At 41.5% G+C, this 14,188-nt stretch overlaps 1 protein-coding gene across 1 annotated transcript; it reads left to right on the top strand.

Annotated features, from left to right (window-relative positions):
- Positions 1 to 5,349: 5,349 nt before the first annotated feature.
- On the top strand, positions 5,350 to 11,458 carry LOC129856653 (galectin-1-like). The gene is made up of 4 exons (XM_055924393.1): positions 5,350 to 5,437; positions 5,752 to 5,831; positions 6,785 to 6,956; positions 11,201 to 11,458. The coding sequence occupies exons 1-4, from the start codon at positions 5,423 to 5,425 to the stop codon at positions 11,345 to 11,347; spliced, it is 414 nt and encodes a 137-aa protein (XP_055780368.1). The 5' UTR covers positions 5,350 to 5,422; the 3' UTR covers positions 11,348 to 11,458.
- The last annotated feature ends 2,730 nt before the right edge of the window (positions 11,459 to 14,188 follow it).

The following is a 14,188-nucleotide window of genomic DNA, read 5'->3' as shown; positions in this document are numbered from 1 at the left end:
TTGTAAGTTGGAAAACCTGCAAAATCGGCAGTGTATCAAATACTTGTTCTCCCCACTGTATATATTGGAAATATATAATGAATATAGACTGTATATTGACCATATATAATGGACATATATAATGAATATAGACTGTATATTGACCATATATAATGGACATATATAATGAATATAGACTGTATATTGACCATATATAATGGACATATATAATGGACATATATAATGGACATATACTGTATAATGAACATTCATGTTCAAAGTGAGAGACATGCTGCTTAACAACTCATCTTCAGTAGATTGTGTGGAGGACAATCAAGCGGAGCTGTTTTAATCATTTTAATCAACTGTAGATAGACAGGCCGTAGTACATTGGATAATTCCTTCCATTGCTGTTCCTTGGTCATTAGTTAGGGTGTTTCTTATATATCTCTTAATCATTTAACCATCTTGGTTGTTGATTAAGATGTTCTAATCATATCCATATTGGTTGTTGATTAAGATGTTCTAATCGTTAACCATCTTGGTTGTTGATTAAGATGTTCTAATCATTCTCCATCTGGGTTGTTGATTAAGATGTTCTGATCGTTAACCATCTTGGTTGTTGATTAAGATGTTCTAATCATTCTCCATCTGGGTTGTTGATTAAGATGTTCTAATCGTTAACCATCTTGGTTGTTGATTAAGATGTTCTAATCATTAACCATCTTGGTTGTTGATTAAGATGTTCCTTACAACAGGTCAGGAGTTGATCACTTCGACAACGTGATGTAATGTGTCAGCATAAAGACAGTGTTACGCCCTGATCGGTTTCACCTGTCCTTGTGCTTGTCTCCACCCCTCTCCAGGTGTCGCCCATTTCCCCATTATCCCCTGGGTACTTATACCTGTCTTCTCTGTTTGTCTGTTGCCAGTTCGTTTTGTTTCGTCAAGCCTACCAGCGCTTTTCCCTCTGTTCCTGTCTATTGATTCTTCCTGTTTTGACCTTTTCTGCCCGCCCTGACCCTGAGTCTACCTGATGTCCTGTACCGTTGCCTCACTACTCTGGATTACCAACCCCTACCTGCCCTGACCCTTAGTCTGCCTCCCGTCCTGTACCTTTTCCCCACTACTCTGGATTACCAACCCCTGCCCGCCCTGACCCTGAGTCTACCTGATGTCCTGTACCGTTGCCCCACTAGTCTGGATTACCAACCCCTGCCGGCCCTGACCCTTAGTCTGCCTCCCATCCTGTACCTTTGCCCCACTAGTCTGGATTACCAACCCCTGCCGGCCTTGTCCTGTCGTTTGCCCCTGTTGCTGTAATAACAGTGTTACTTCAACACAGTCTGCATTTGGGTCTTACCTGAAACGTGATAGAAAGTCTCGGTATGTCGGATACAACGGAAATTAATGGTATGAAAAATCATTAGCAGAAATTACTTTAGACGCAGTCCAATTTACATAATGTAAACAAACTAATTTAACTATTAAAGAGCCCCTGAGAGCAATCTTTTTTTTTCACATAATATTACTGAATTCCCTGTTTTCTCTCTGAACGTGTCTTGCTCTAGTCCTGGGCTAATAGAAAACCCCTCATATTGTAGCCCAATGAACATGTCTCTCCAGGGGGAATACAGCTGAAGCATTAAACTAGAAGACAGATTTACTATTGAACTATCTTCAGGTCGTCTGAATGGGTTTTTATTTCTCTTTCTAAATCACCAAAACCAAACAACCAGGGGGGACTGTTTCTAACTTGTTCAATTGATTGATTTATCGAGCCTTCAGAAACTCCCTAGTCCTTGCAGAGGATTCCATAACATGATGCAGCCACCACCATGCTTGAAAATATGAAGAGTGGTACTCAGTGATGTGTTGTGTTGGTTTTGCCCTAAACATAACACTTTTTAATCAGATCATGAAGAACATTTCTTTGTCACATTTCTTCACATGTTACTTTAGTGCCTTATTGCAAACAGGATGCATGTCTCAGAAATAGTTTATTCTGTACAGACTTCTTTATTTTCACTTTGTCAATTACGTTTGTATTGTGGAGTAACTACAATGGTGTTGATCCATTCTCAGTTTTCTCCTATCACAGCCATTAATTAGATGCAACCATAAAGATCAGGGAGGTTTTCCAATGTCTCGCACAGAATGGCAACTTTTTGATTTTTAAAAATAAAAGCAGACATTGAATATCCTTTTGAGCATGGTGAAGTTAATTACACTTTGAATGGTGTATCAATACACCCAGGGGCTTCAAAGATACATGCATCCTTCCTAACTCAGTTGCCGGAGAGGAAGGAAACAGCTCAGGGATTTCAACATGAGGCCAATGACTTTAAAACATTTATAGAGTTTACAAAACTAGAGAGGTCTGGTATAGTGTTAATTACAGACGTATAGTGTTAACTAGAGAGGTCTGGTATAGTGTTAATTAGAGAGGTCTGGTATAGTGTTAATTAGAGAGGTCTGGTATAGTGTTAATTAGAGAGGTCTGGTATAGTGTTAATTAGAGAGGTCTGGTATAGTGTTAATTAGAGAGGTCTGGTATAGTGTTAATTAGAGAGGTCTGGTATAGTGTTAATTAGAGAGGTCTGGTATAGTGTTAATTAGAGAGGTCTGATATAGTGTTAATTAGAGAGGTATAGTGTTAATTAGAGAGGTCTGGTATAGTGTTAATTAGAGAGGTATAGTGTTAATTAGAGAGGTCTGGTATAGTGTTAATTAGAGAGGTATAGTGTTAATTAGAGAGGTCTGGTATAGTGTTAATTAGAGAGGTATAGTGTTAATTAGAGAGGTCTGGTATAGTGTTAATTAGAGAGGTCTGGTATAGTGTTAGTTAGAGAGGTCTGGTATAGTGTTAATTAGAGAGGTCTGGTATAGTGTTAAATAGAGAGGTATAGTATAGTGTTAATTAGAGAGGTCTGGTATAGTGTTAATTAGAGAGGTCTGGTATAGTGTTAATTAGAGAGGTCTGGTATAGTGTTAATTAGAGAGGTCTGGTATAGTGTTAATTAGAGAGGTCTGGTATAGTGTTAATTAGAGAGGTATAGTGTTAATTAGAGAGGCCTCGTGGTCTGTTGTTGGCTGATGCAGGTCACATGAAAAAACAACTGGTCTATTATTGGCTGATGCAGGTCACATGAAGAAACAACTGGTCTGTTATTGGCTGATGCAGGTCACATGAAGAAACAACTGGTCTGTTATTGGCTGATGCAGGTAACATGAAGAAACAACTGGTCTGTTATTGGCTGATGCAGGACACATGAAGAAACAACTGGTCTGTTATTGGCTGATGCAGGTCAAAATGAAGAAACAACTGGTCTGTTATTGGCTGATGCAGGTCACATGAAGAAACAAATGGTCTGTTATTGGCTGATGCAGGTCAAATGAAGAAACATATGGTCTGTTATTGGCTGATGCAGGTCACATGAAGAAACAACTGGTCTGTTATTGGCTGATGCAGGTCACATGAAAAAACAACTGGTCTGTTATTGGCTGATGCAGGTGACATGAAAAAACTACTGGTCTGTTATTGGCTGATGCAGGTCACATGAAGAAACAACTGGTCTGTTATTGGCTGATGCAGGTGACATGAAGAAACAACTGGTCTGTTATTGGCTGATGCAGGTGACATGAAGAAACAACTGATCTGTTATTGGCTGATGCAGGTCACCTGAAGAAACAACTGGTCTGTTATTGGCTGATGCAGGTCACGTGAAAAAACTACTGGTCTGTTATTGGCTGATGCAGGTCACATGAAGAAACAACTGGTCTGTTATTGGCTGATGCAGGTCAAATGAAGAAACAACTGGTCTGTTATTGGCTGATGCAGGTCACATGAAGAAACAACTGGTTTGTTATTGGCTGATGCAGGTGACATGAAGAAACAACTGGTCTGTTATTGGCTGATGCAGGTCACATGAAGAATCAACTGGTCTGTTATTGGCTGATGCAGGTGACATGAAAAAACTACTGGTCTGTTATTTGCTGATGCAGGTGACATGAAGAAACAACTGGTTTGTTATTGGCTGATGCAGGTCACATGAAGAATCAACTGGTCTGTTATTGGCTGATGCAGGTGACAGGAATAAACAACTGGTCTGTTATTGGCTGATGCTGGACAAATGAAGAAACAACTGGTCTGTTATTGGCTGATGCAGGTCACATGTAGAATCAACTGGTCTGTTATTGGCTGATGCAAGTGACAGGAAGAAACAACTGGTCTGTTATTGGCTGATGCAGGTCACATGAAGAAACAACTGGTCTGTTATTGGCTGATGCAGGTCACATGAAGAATCAACTGGTCTGTTATTGGCTGATGGAGGTGACATGAAGAAACAACTGGTCTGTTATTGGCTGATGCAGGTCACATGAAGAAACAGCTGGTCTGTTATTAGCTGATGCAGGTCACATGAAGAAACAACTGGTCTGCTATTGGCTGATGCAGGTCACATGAAGAAACAACTGGTCTGTTATTGGCTGATGCAGGTCACATGAAGAAACTTCACAAACAATTTGTGATATAATCAGTGCCAATTCACTTTTCATATAATGCTATTTTTGCACCTAATTTAAAGAAATGTAAAACATGAATTAATGTGCTGTTGTTTTCTTGCTGGTCCTGTATGTGAGGAAAAACTAAATCAGCATTTATTGAAGGAGCATGCGTCGTCTCTAATGAATTATATTAAATATTTTCAGCTAATTTTCTGCTAAAGTCTCTGCTCAAGCGTGTCTAATTGAGTTCATGCTATCGTAGGTTTGATGCAAAAGGTAAGTTACTCAAGTAATATGTAATGCAAATTTACTGCAAGATCACAACAATTTGTTGACACAAGCACATAGCTACTGTTGTTATTTTTTATTTTTTAATGTGCTGATTGTTTATGAAGTCACCTATTCCCAGAGCTGGACTGGGTGGAATTATCAATGAGCAACTCTGCAAGATTTAACAAGAAATAATCCCTGATGAATTTGATCACAAAGCCTTTGCTATATTTAACTACAAAATAATAATGTATTTAAGTTACATCAATAGTGTTGTTTTTAAAATATTAAAAGATATATTGCAGTGTAACTTAGAGTACGGGTAAGAACACAGATGAATCATCTAGGTTAATCTGTAGCGATTTGAACGGTTTGCAATCCTTGTCAGCAGTGACACCAGTCGAGAGGGCAACGTGTGACACAAAATATTATCTTAAAGCCCAGTATTAGGCTCTAGGCTAAGTGAGATAATCAAACATCCTGTGGATTGAATCATCACGAAGTACCTCTTGACCCCCCTCATCATGCTAATCAGTTAGTGATATGTGAAAGAGGGGGCTGGACTTTTAACCTTACCTTTTAAATATCTCTGTGTCTCAGCATAGAGGCTTCTCTTGTCCCCATCCCATACTAGATTCAGGACTGTTTTTCCACCACCAGTGGCAACATGGCAAAGCCAATGGTAAGTCTTATTAACCTTCATGCTTGTGTGGATACTGTTATCAATAAAGTTACGTATTGAACAGGCTTTGTAACCTTCATGTTTACTGCATTGGGATATGTGTTGCTGGGTAAATTAACTGGTTACTATTATGTACATCATTATACAATATTAGTGGGACCTTAAACTGTAAATTGTGATTATAATGATTATCAAAAGCCAGAGAGAGATAAATGATTGAATAGCATAAAGCAAACCAAACGTGACACATTTAAAAGACAATCCCTTTGACCTTATGTTCAAAGACAAGTCAACTATATGCTTGTCAATAACAGGAACTTGAGCTGAAGAATGTGAAGCTGAGAGCTGGAGACCAGTTGAAAGTGGAGGGGAGGATTCTGCCTGAGGCGAAGGGGTACGTACATTTAACTGGTTTGGTCTGGTTTGGTTTGGTCTGGTCTGGTCTGGTCTGGTTTGGAAATCACACCCAGAGACCCATCACATTCATTTAGAAGAATAACTGAAAAACAAACCACCAGTTCCACAAATGCTTTTCTAAAGACTAGAGAACGGAGAATGTTTTAGTGTTGGTGTACTGTATGTAGTATACTGTATGTGTGGTGTACTGTATGTGTAGTATACTGTATGTGCGGTGTACTGTATGTGTAGTATACTGTATGTGCGGTGTACTGTATGTGGTATACTGTGTGTGTGGTATACTGTGTGTAGTATACTGTGTGTAGTATACTGTGTGTGTGGTGTACTGTATGTGTAGTATACTGTGTGTAGTATACTGTGTGTGTGGTGTACTGTATGTGTAGTATACTGTATGTGCGGTGTACTGTATGTGGTATACTGTATGTAGTATACTGTATGTGTAGTATACTGTATGTGTAGTATACTGTATGTGCGGTGTACTGTATGTGGTATACTGTATGTAGTATACTGTATGTGGGAAACCAATTCATGTAGGAGAAGTGCAGACATGTAGTGGGGTTTCTGGAATGATTAGTCTTGTGACTTCCTGTTTCACAGGTCCAGAGGTGAGTTCAAGAAGGGTTCTGTTCGGGACGAACATGTTACTTAGCAACAATTTCAGTTGAAAGATTTGAATGAACATTCCAAACAGTTGTGGTGAAACAACAAACAGCTTGGATTACTGTGGTCATACTGCTAATGACTTTATATTCCTACTACATGCAATAGAAAGCCTACATGGACACATGATTATTTGTATCGGCAGTTTAGACCCAAAACAATCGCCTCACACTACCCTTCTCGAACTGTTTCCTAATGTTACCGAACGTTTGCGGCTAGCACAAATCAAACACGATAACGAATGATTTTCCTTGTTGAACGAACCCTCAGGTTCCAGATAGAACTGGGCCGTGACGAAGATCACCTGGCGCTGCACTTCAACCCCCGTTTCAAGGACGACACGGACGGTGCTGTGCTTGTGTGCAACTCAAAGATTGACGGCTGCTGGGGTCACGAGGAGAGAGAGAAACACAGTGACCTCCAACGGGGTTCTACTTTCAAGGTGGGACAATAATTGTTGGGATGGGAAGAGGTTCCCTACTGGACCAAGGAGGATGTTAGTCCGGATATATACACACGTTTAAATAAATTAAAATATAATATTTGAGGGAAAAAAGGGCATTGTGGTATTTCTTAAAGGGATGAGTACGATGAACTTTTGCGATAACATTTTTATGTCTCTGAGTCCAGTATGCCGGAAGTAAAAGGTAGTTTTGCGTGCCAATGCTAACTTGTGTTAGCGCTAGCTTAGTGCAAAGACTGAAAGTATGCTAGCTGTACACGAAGACTAGCAGTCTTGTTTGCTGATTCACTACCTCTAACTTCATACTGGACGATTCACTACCTCTTCATACTGGACGATTCACTACCTCTTCATACTGAACGATTCACTACCTCTAACTTCATACTGAACGATTCACTACCTCTATCTTCATACTGGACGATTCACTACCTCTAACTTCAAACGGGACGATTCACTACCTCTAACTTCATACTGAACGATTCACTACCTCTTCATACTGAATGATTCACCACCTCTATCTTCATACTGGACGATTCACTACCTCTAACATCATACTGAACGATTCACTACCTATAACTTCATACAGTACGATTCACTACCTCTTCATACTGAACGATTCACCACCTCTATCTTCATACTGGACGATTCACTACCTATAACTTCACACTGAACGATTCACTACCTCTGACTTCATACTGAACGATTCACTACCTCTAACTTCATACTGGACGATTCACTACCTCTAACTTCATACTGGACGATTCACTACCTCTAACTTCATACTGGACGATTCACTACCTCTATCTTCATACTGGACGATTCACCACCTCTGACTTCATACTGAACGATTCACTACCTATAACTTCATACTGGACGATTCACTACCTCTAACTTCATACTGGACGATTCACTACGTCTTCATACTGAACGATTCACTACCTCTTCATACTGGACGATTCACTACCTCTAACTTTATACTGGACGATTCACTACCTCTAACATCATACTGGACGATTCACTACCTCTTCATACTGGACGATTCACTACCTCTAACTTCATACTGGACGATTCACTACCTCTAACATCATACTGGACGATTCACTACCTCTTCATACTGGACGATTCACTACCTCTAACTTCATACTGGACAATTCACCACCTCTAACTTCATACTGAACGATTCACTACCTCTAACTTCATACTGGACGATTCACTACCTCTAACTTCATTCTGGACGATTCACTACCTCTAACTTCATTCTGGACGATTCACTACCTCTAACTTCATTCTGGACGATTCACTACCTCTAACTTCATACTGGACGATTCACTACCTCTAACTTCATACTGGACGATTCACTACCTCTAACTTCATACTGGACGATTCACTACCTCTATCTTCATACTGGACGATTCACCACCTCTAACTTCATACTGGACGATTCACTACCTCTAACTTCATACTGAACGATTCACTACCTCTAACTTCATACTGAACGATTCACCACCTCTAACTTCATACTGGACGATTCACCACCTCTAACTTCATACTGGACGATTCACCACCTCTAACTTCATACTGGACGATTCACTACCTCTAACATCATACTGGACGATTCACTACCTCTTCATACTGGACGATTCACCACCTCTAACTTCATACTGGACGATTCACCACCTCTAACTTCATACGGGACGATTCACTACCTCTAACTTCATACGGGACGATTCACTACCTCTAACTTCATACTGGACGATTCACCACCTCTAACTTCATACTGGACGATTCACCACCTCTAACTTCATACGGGACGATTCACTACCTCTAACTTCATACTGGACGATTCACCACCTCTAACTTCATACTGGACGATTCACCACCTCTAACTTCATACTGGACGATTCACCACCTCTAACTTCATACGGGACGATTCACTACCTCTAACTTCATACGGGACGATTCACCACCTCTAACTTCATACTGGACGATTCACTACCTCTAACTTCATACTGGACGATTCACTACCTCTATCTTCATACTGGACGATTCACCACCTCTATCTTCATACTAAATGATTCACTACCTCTAACTTCATACTGAACGATTCACCACCTCTAACTTCATACTGGACGATTCACCACCTCTAACTTCATACGGGACGATTCACTACCTCTAACTTCATACTGGACGATTCACTACGTCTTCATACTGAACGATTCACTACCTCTTCATACTGGACGATTCACTACCTCTAACTTTATACTGGACGATTCACTACCTCTAACTTCATACTGGACGATTCACTACCTCTATCTTCATACGGGACGATTCACTACCTCTATCTTCATACTGGACGATTCACTACCTCTATCTTCATACTGGACGATTCACTACCTCTAACTTCATACGGGACGATTCACTACCTCTAACTTCATACGGGACGATTCACTACCTATATCTTCATACTGGACGATTCACTACCTCTAACTTCATACGGGACGATTCACCACCTCTAACTTCATACGGGACGATTCACTACCTCTAACTTCATACGGGACGATTCACTACCTCTAACTTCATACGGGACGATTCACTACCTCTTCATACGGGACGATTCACTACCTCTTCATACGGGACGATTCACTACCTCTAACTTCATACGGGACGATTCACTACCTCTAACTTCATACGGGACGATTCACTACCTCTTCATACGGGACGATTCACTACCTCTAACTTCATACGGGACGATTCACTACCTCTAACTTCATACGGGACGATTCACTACCTCTTCATACTGGACGATTCACCACCTCTAACTTCATACTGGACGATTCACTACCTCTAACTTCATACTGGACGATTCACTACCTCTAACTTCATACGGGACGATTCACTACCTCTTCATACGGGACGATTCACTACCTCTAACTTCATACGGGACGATTCACTACCTCTAACTTCATACGGGACGATTCACTACCTCTTCATACTGGACGATTCACCACCTCTAACTTCATACTGGACGATTCACTACCTCTAACTTCATACTGGACGATTCACCACCTCTAACTTCATACTGGACGATTCACCACCTCTAACTTCATACGGGACGATTCACCACCTCTAACTTCATACGGGACGATTCACTACCTCTTCATACGGGACGATTCACCACCTCTAACTTCATACGGGACGATTCACTACCTCTAACTTCATACGGGACGATTCACTACCTCTTCATACTGGACGATTCACCACCTCTAACTTCATACTGGACGATTCACTACCTCTAACTTCATACGGGACGATTCACTACCTCTTCATACGGGACGATTCACTACCTCTAACTTCATACGGGACGATTCACTACCTCTAACTTCATACGGGACGATTCACTACCTCTTCATACTGGACGATTCACCACCTCTAACTTCATACTGGACGATTCACTACCTCTAACTTCATACTGGACGATTCACCACCTCTAACTTCATACTGGACGATTCACTACCTCTAACTTCATACTGGACGATTCACTACCTCTAACTTCATACGGGACGATTCACCACCTCTAACTTCATACGGGACGATTCACTACCTCTTCATACGGGACGATTCACTACCTCTAACTTCATACTGGACGATTCACTACCTCTAACTTCATACGGGACGATTCACTACCTCTAACTTCATACGGGACGATTCACCACCTCTAACTTCATACGGGACGATTCACTACCTCTAACTTCATACTGAACGATTCACCACCTCTAACTTCATACTGAACGATTCACTACCTCTAACTTCATACTGAACGATTCACCACCTCTAACTTCATACTGAACGATTCACCACCTATATCTTCATACGGGACACAGAGACATAACAACGGTTTCCACAAGTTCATCTGACTCTGTGGAAGTAGATGAAGGGCTTTATTGTCAAAATCCTGAACTATCCCTTTAAGATTGTTCAGTGTAGTTAGTTATGAGTTCTGTCGTACTGACTGCATTGTTCAGTGTAGTTAGTTATAAATTCTGTCGTACTGACTGCATTGTTCAGTGTAGTTAGTTATAAATTCTGTCGTACTGACTGCATTGTTCAGGGCGTAGAATACAGGGCGTAGAATATAGTGATGTAACAATGAAACCATCTGGGTATTGGAGTAAGTCAATGTGTTGTCATAGTGACGGGTTCCTCTCTCTCCGTTCTCTCTCCAGATTGTCCTGAAGCTGACCGGAGACGTGTTTGAAGTGGAGATGCCTAATGGACATGAGATCAAGTTCCCCAATCGTTCCGTCCTGGACGTCATTACCTACGTTCGCGTCAGAGGGGACTTAAAGCTCACAGCCTTTAAGATCTACTAAAGAGACCCATAATATCCACCTTGTGTAGCCTGGCAACAACGGCACAGCCAATTTGTTGCGTTTGCCTTCCAATTTCCGGTGCATTCCGGCCCAATGACACACAAGCAAGTGGGCGGGGCTACAGATAGAGTTAGACCAATGGGTAGTAAGACAGGATCAATGGCCTGTATCAAATACTAAATGGAAATATGGGGTGACCATGGTACGTTTTGTTGTAAAAATATTCTGACATGCACTAAACACAAAGGACAACTGGGGACGAGGTTAGGATACTGTCAACTAATTACATTCCTTTACAAAAACAGACGTGTTACACACACATCTTGGCCGGATGAAATGTCAGTCAATGTTTTACTTGTTTTGGTGAGAAAGAATGTATTCTTATACCGTAGTAGACCAAAAGATTACATTATTACTGACCTAATCTCTCATGTTCTGATACCATAGTAGCCCAAATAATTACATTATGACTGACCGTGTCGACAGATTGGGTCAACAATTACTGAGCAGAAAACAGAATAGTCATTGACTCGTAATTTTTACGATGATTTGAAAATGTTATTTTCTGTATACATTTAATGAAGCAAAACAAAATGGACGCCTGTCATGTCATCAATAAAGTGAAGCATCCTCAAGTAGTGCATTCCGTGTCTTTAGTTCCATGATAACATTGTAGCCCTATTCTATACATTTAAAACTTATTAAAAGCATCTCCTTTTCTTAGAATATAATTGTCCCCAAAGTTGAACTCCCAAGCGTTAAGGCTTTCGATATAGCTTTAGAAAATAAAATCACTCCATTTGAGTGACTCCCACTTCCTCTGGAATGTGTTTTGTGTGTGTGTGTCTCGCTAGTTCACCTTGAATCTATAAAACCACATCTTTATCAGATCAAACGCTATAAAGACTTCATGAAAAGCCCTTGAGAGACTACTATCTGGTGTACTCCTACACACGGGAACAGATTTTCCTGAGTGTGAATTGGAAGGTGGGGATCCACAGGGGTATGGAGCATCAAGGTATAAAAAGACCACGTGAGAATCCAAACTATACGTATAATCTCTCCAATCACCGAAAAGGAATTTTCCTTTTGATGCATTATGTTCCTCAGACCCACTCCTTTCCTGTCCTGTCCTGTCCACTCTCCCAAACTCCCAAAGGGACAATATATCACGGGCCATGTGAGAGGTTGTCCCTCAGAGTGACTGCAGCTTCCATTACAAGCCAGTTGAGAATGAGGCCAAGGCATCCGTCAACAGCAGGCGAGCAATACCTCGAGACCTCTTTAATATTAGACATCGGGCACCTGCTGTTATTGACAAATAGAAACACGCCACCACCCCTCGTCTTACCAGACATAGCTGTTCTGTCCTGCCGACGCACGGAAAACCCAGCCAACTGTCTATCTGGGCTCATCCAGTTTATTCTCCAGTGATTGCACGTTGGTCAATAGAACGGATGATAGAGGCGGGTTACCCACTCGCCCAAGAACCCTGATCTCTACCCTATGTATTTCTGTCTTTTCTACACACGATTGACAGGGATTTGGGCCTGGTCTCGGAGAAGCAGTATATCCTTTGCGTTGGACTCATTGAAAAAATAATCTTTGTCCAATTCGAGGTGAGTAATCGCTGTTCTGATGTCCAGAAGCTCTTTTCGGTCATAAGAGACGGCAGCAGCAACACTATGTACAAAATAAGTTACAAACTATGTGAAGAAACTAACTAAATAGCAGAGTTGGTTAGGATCCAATAAGATGGCAGCCATCCTTACTATATGAATGCAGGTTGAGGTGAACGCTTCAGTCTGTCATCTGACTGATCACAGTCATAGAAGACGTGGATGGAGGAAGAAGAGTTGACATGAAACAGAACAGTGCAAATAAACTGTACCAATAAATACTGCAGAACTCTGTTTCTGTACCTCTCTCTCTCTCTCTCTCTCTCACACACACACACACACACACACACACACACACACACACACACACACACACACACACACACACACACACATTGCGCATTGAGCTCACAAAAAGAAACAGAATGAAATGCAATTCATAATAATGGAACCTACGTAACAAACTGGTGGTTCATGTCCAGCATTAACACACACAGACAGACAGACAGACAGGCATACAGGCATACAGGCATACAGGCATACAGGCATACAGGCATACAGGCAGACAGACAGGAATTCAGGCATACAGTACAGACATGAAGACATACAGACAGGCAGATAGGCAGACATAAAGACATGCAGACAGGCATCCAGGCATACAGACAGGCAGCCAGGCATACAGGCATACAGACAGGCAGCCAGGCATACAGGCAGACATAAAGACAGACAGACAGGCAGACATACAGACAGGCAGACATAAAGACATGCAGACAGGCATCCAGGCATACAGACAGGCAGCCAGGCATACAGGCATACAGACAGGCATCCAGGCATACAGACAGGCAGCCAGGCATACAGGCATACAGACAGGCAGACAGGCATACAGGCAGACATAAAGACAGACAGACAGGCAGACATACAGACAGGGAGACATAAAGACAGACAGACAGGCATACAGGCAGGCATAAAGACAGACATATAGACAGGCAGACAGGCAGGCATAAAGACAGACAGGCAGGCAGGCAGACAGACAGACAGGTAGACATAAAGACAGACAGACAGGCAGACATACAGACAGGCAGACATAAAGCCATACAGACAGGCATACAGGCAGTCATAAAGACAGACATATAGACAGGCAGACAGGCAGGCATAAAGACAGACAGGCAGGCAGACAGACAGACAGGTAGACATAAAGACAGACAGACAGGCAGACATACAG

The sequence above is a fragment of the Salvelinus fontinalis genome, chromosome 6 (genome assembly GCF_029448725.1).
Source record: "Salvelinus fontinalis isolate EN_2023a chromosome 6, ASM2944872v1, whole genome shotgun sequence".
NCBI lineage: Eukaryota > Metazoa > Chordata > Actinopteri > Salmoniformes > Salmonidae > Salvelinus > Salvelinus fontinalis.
This window is presented reverse-complemented; position numbering and strand designations above follow the sequence as displayed.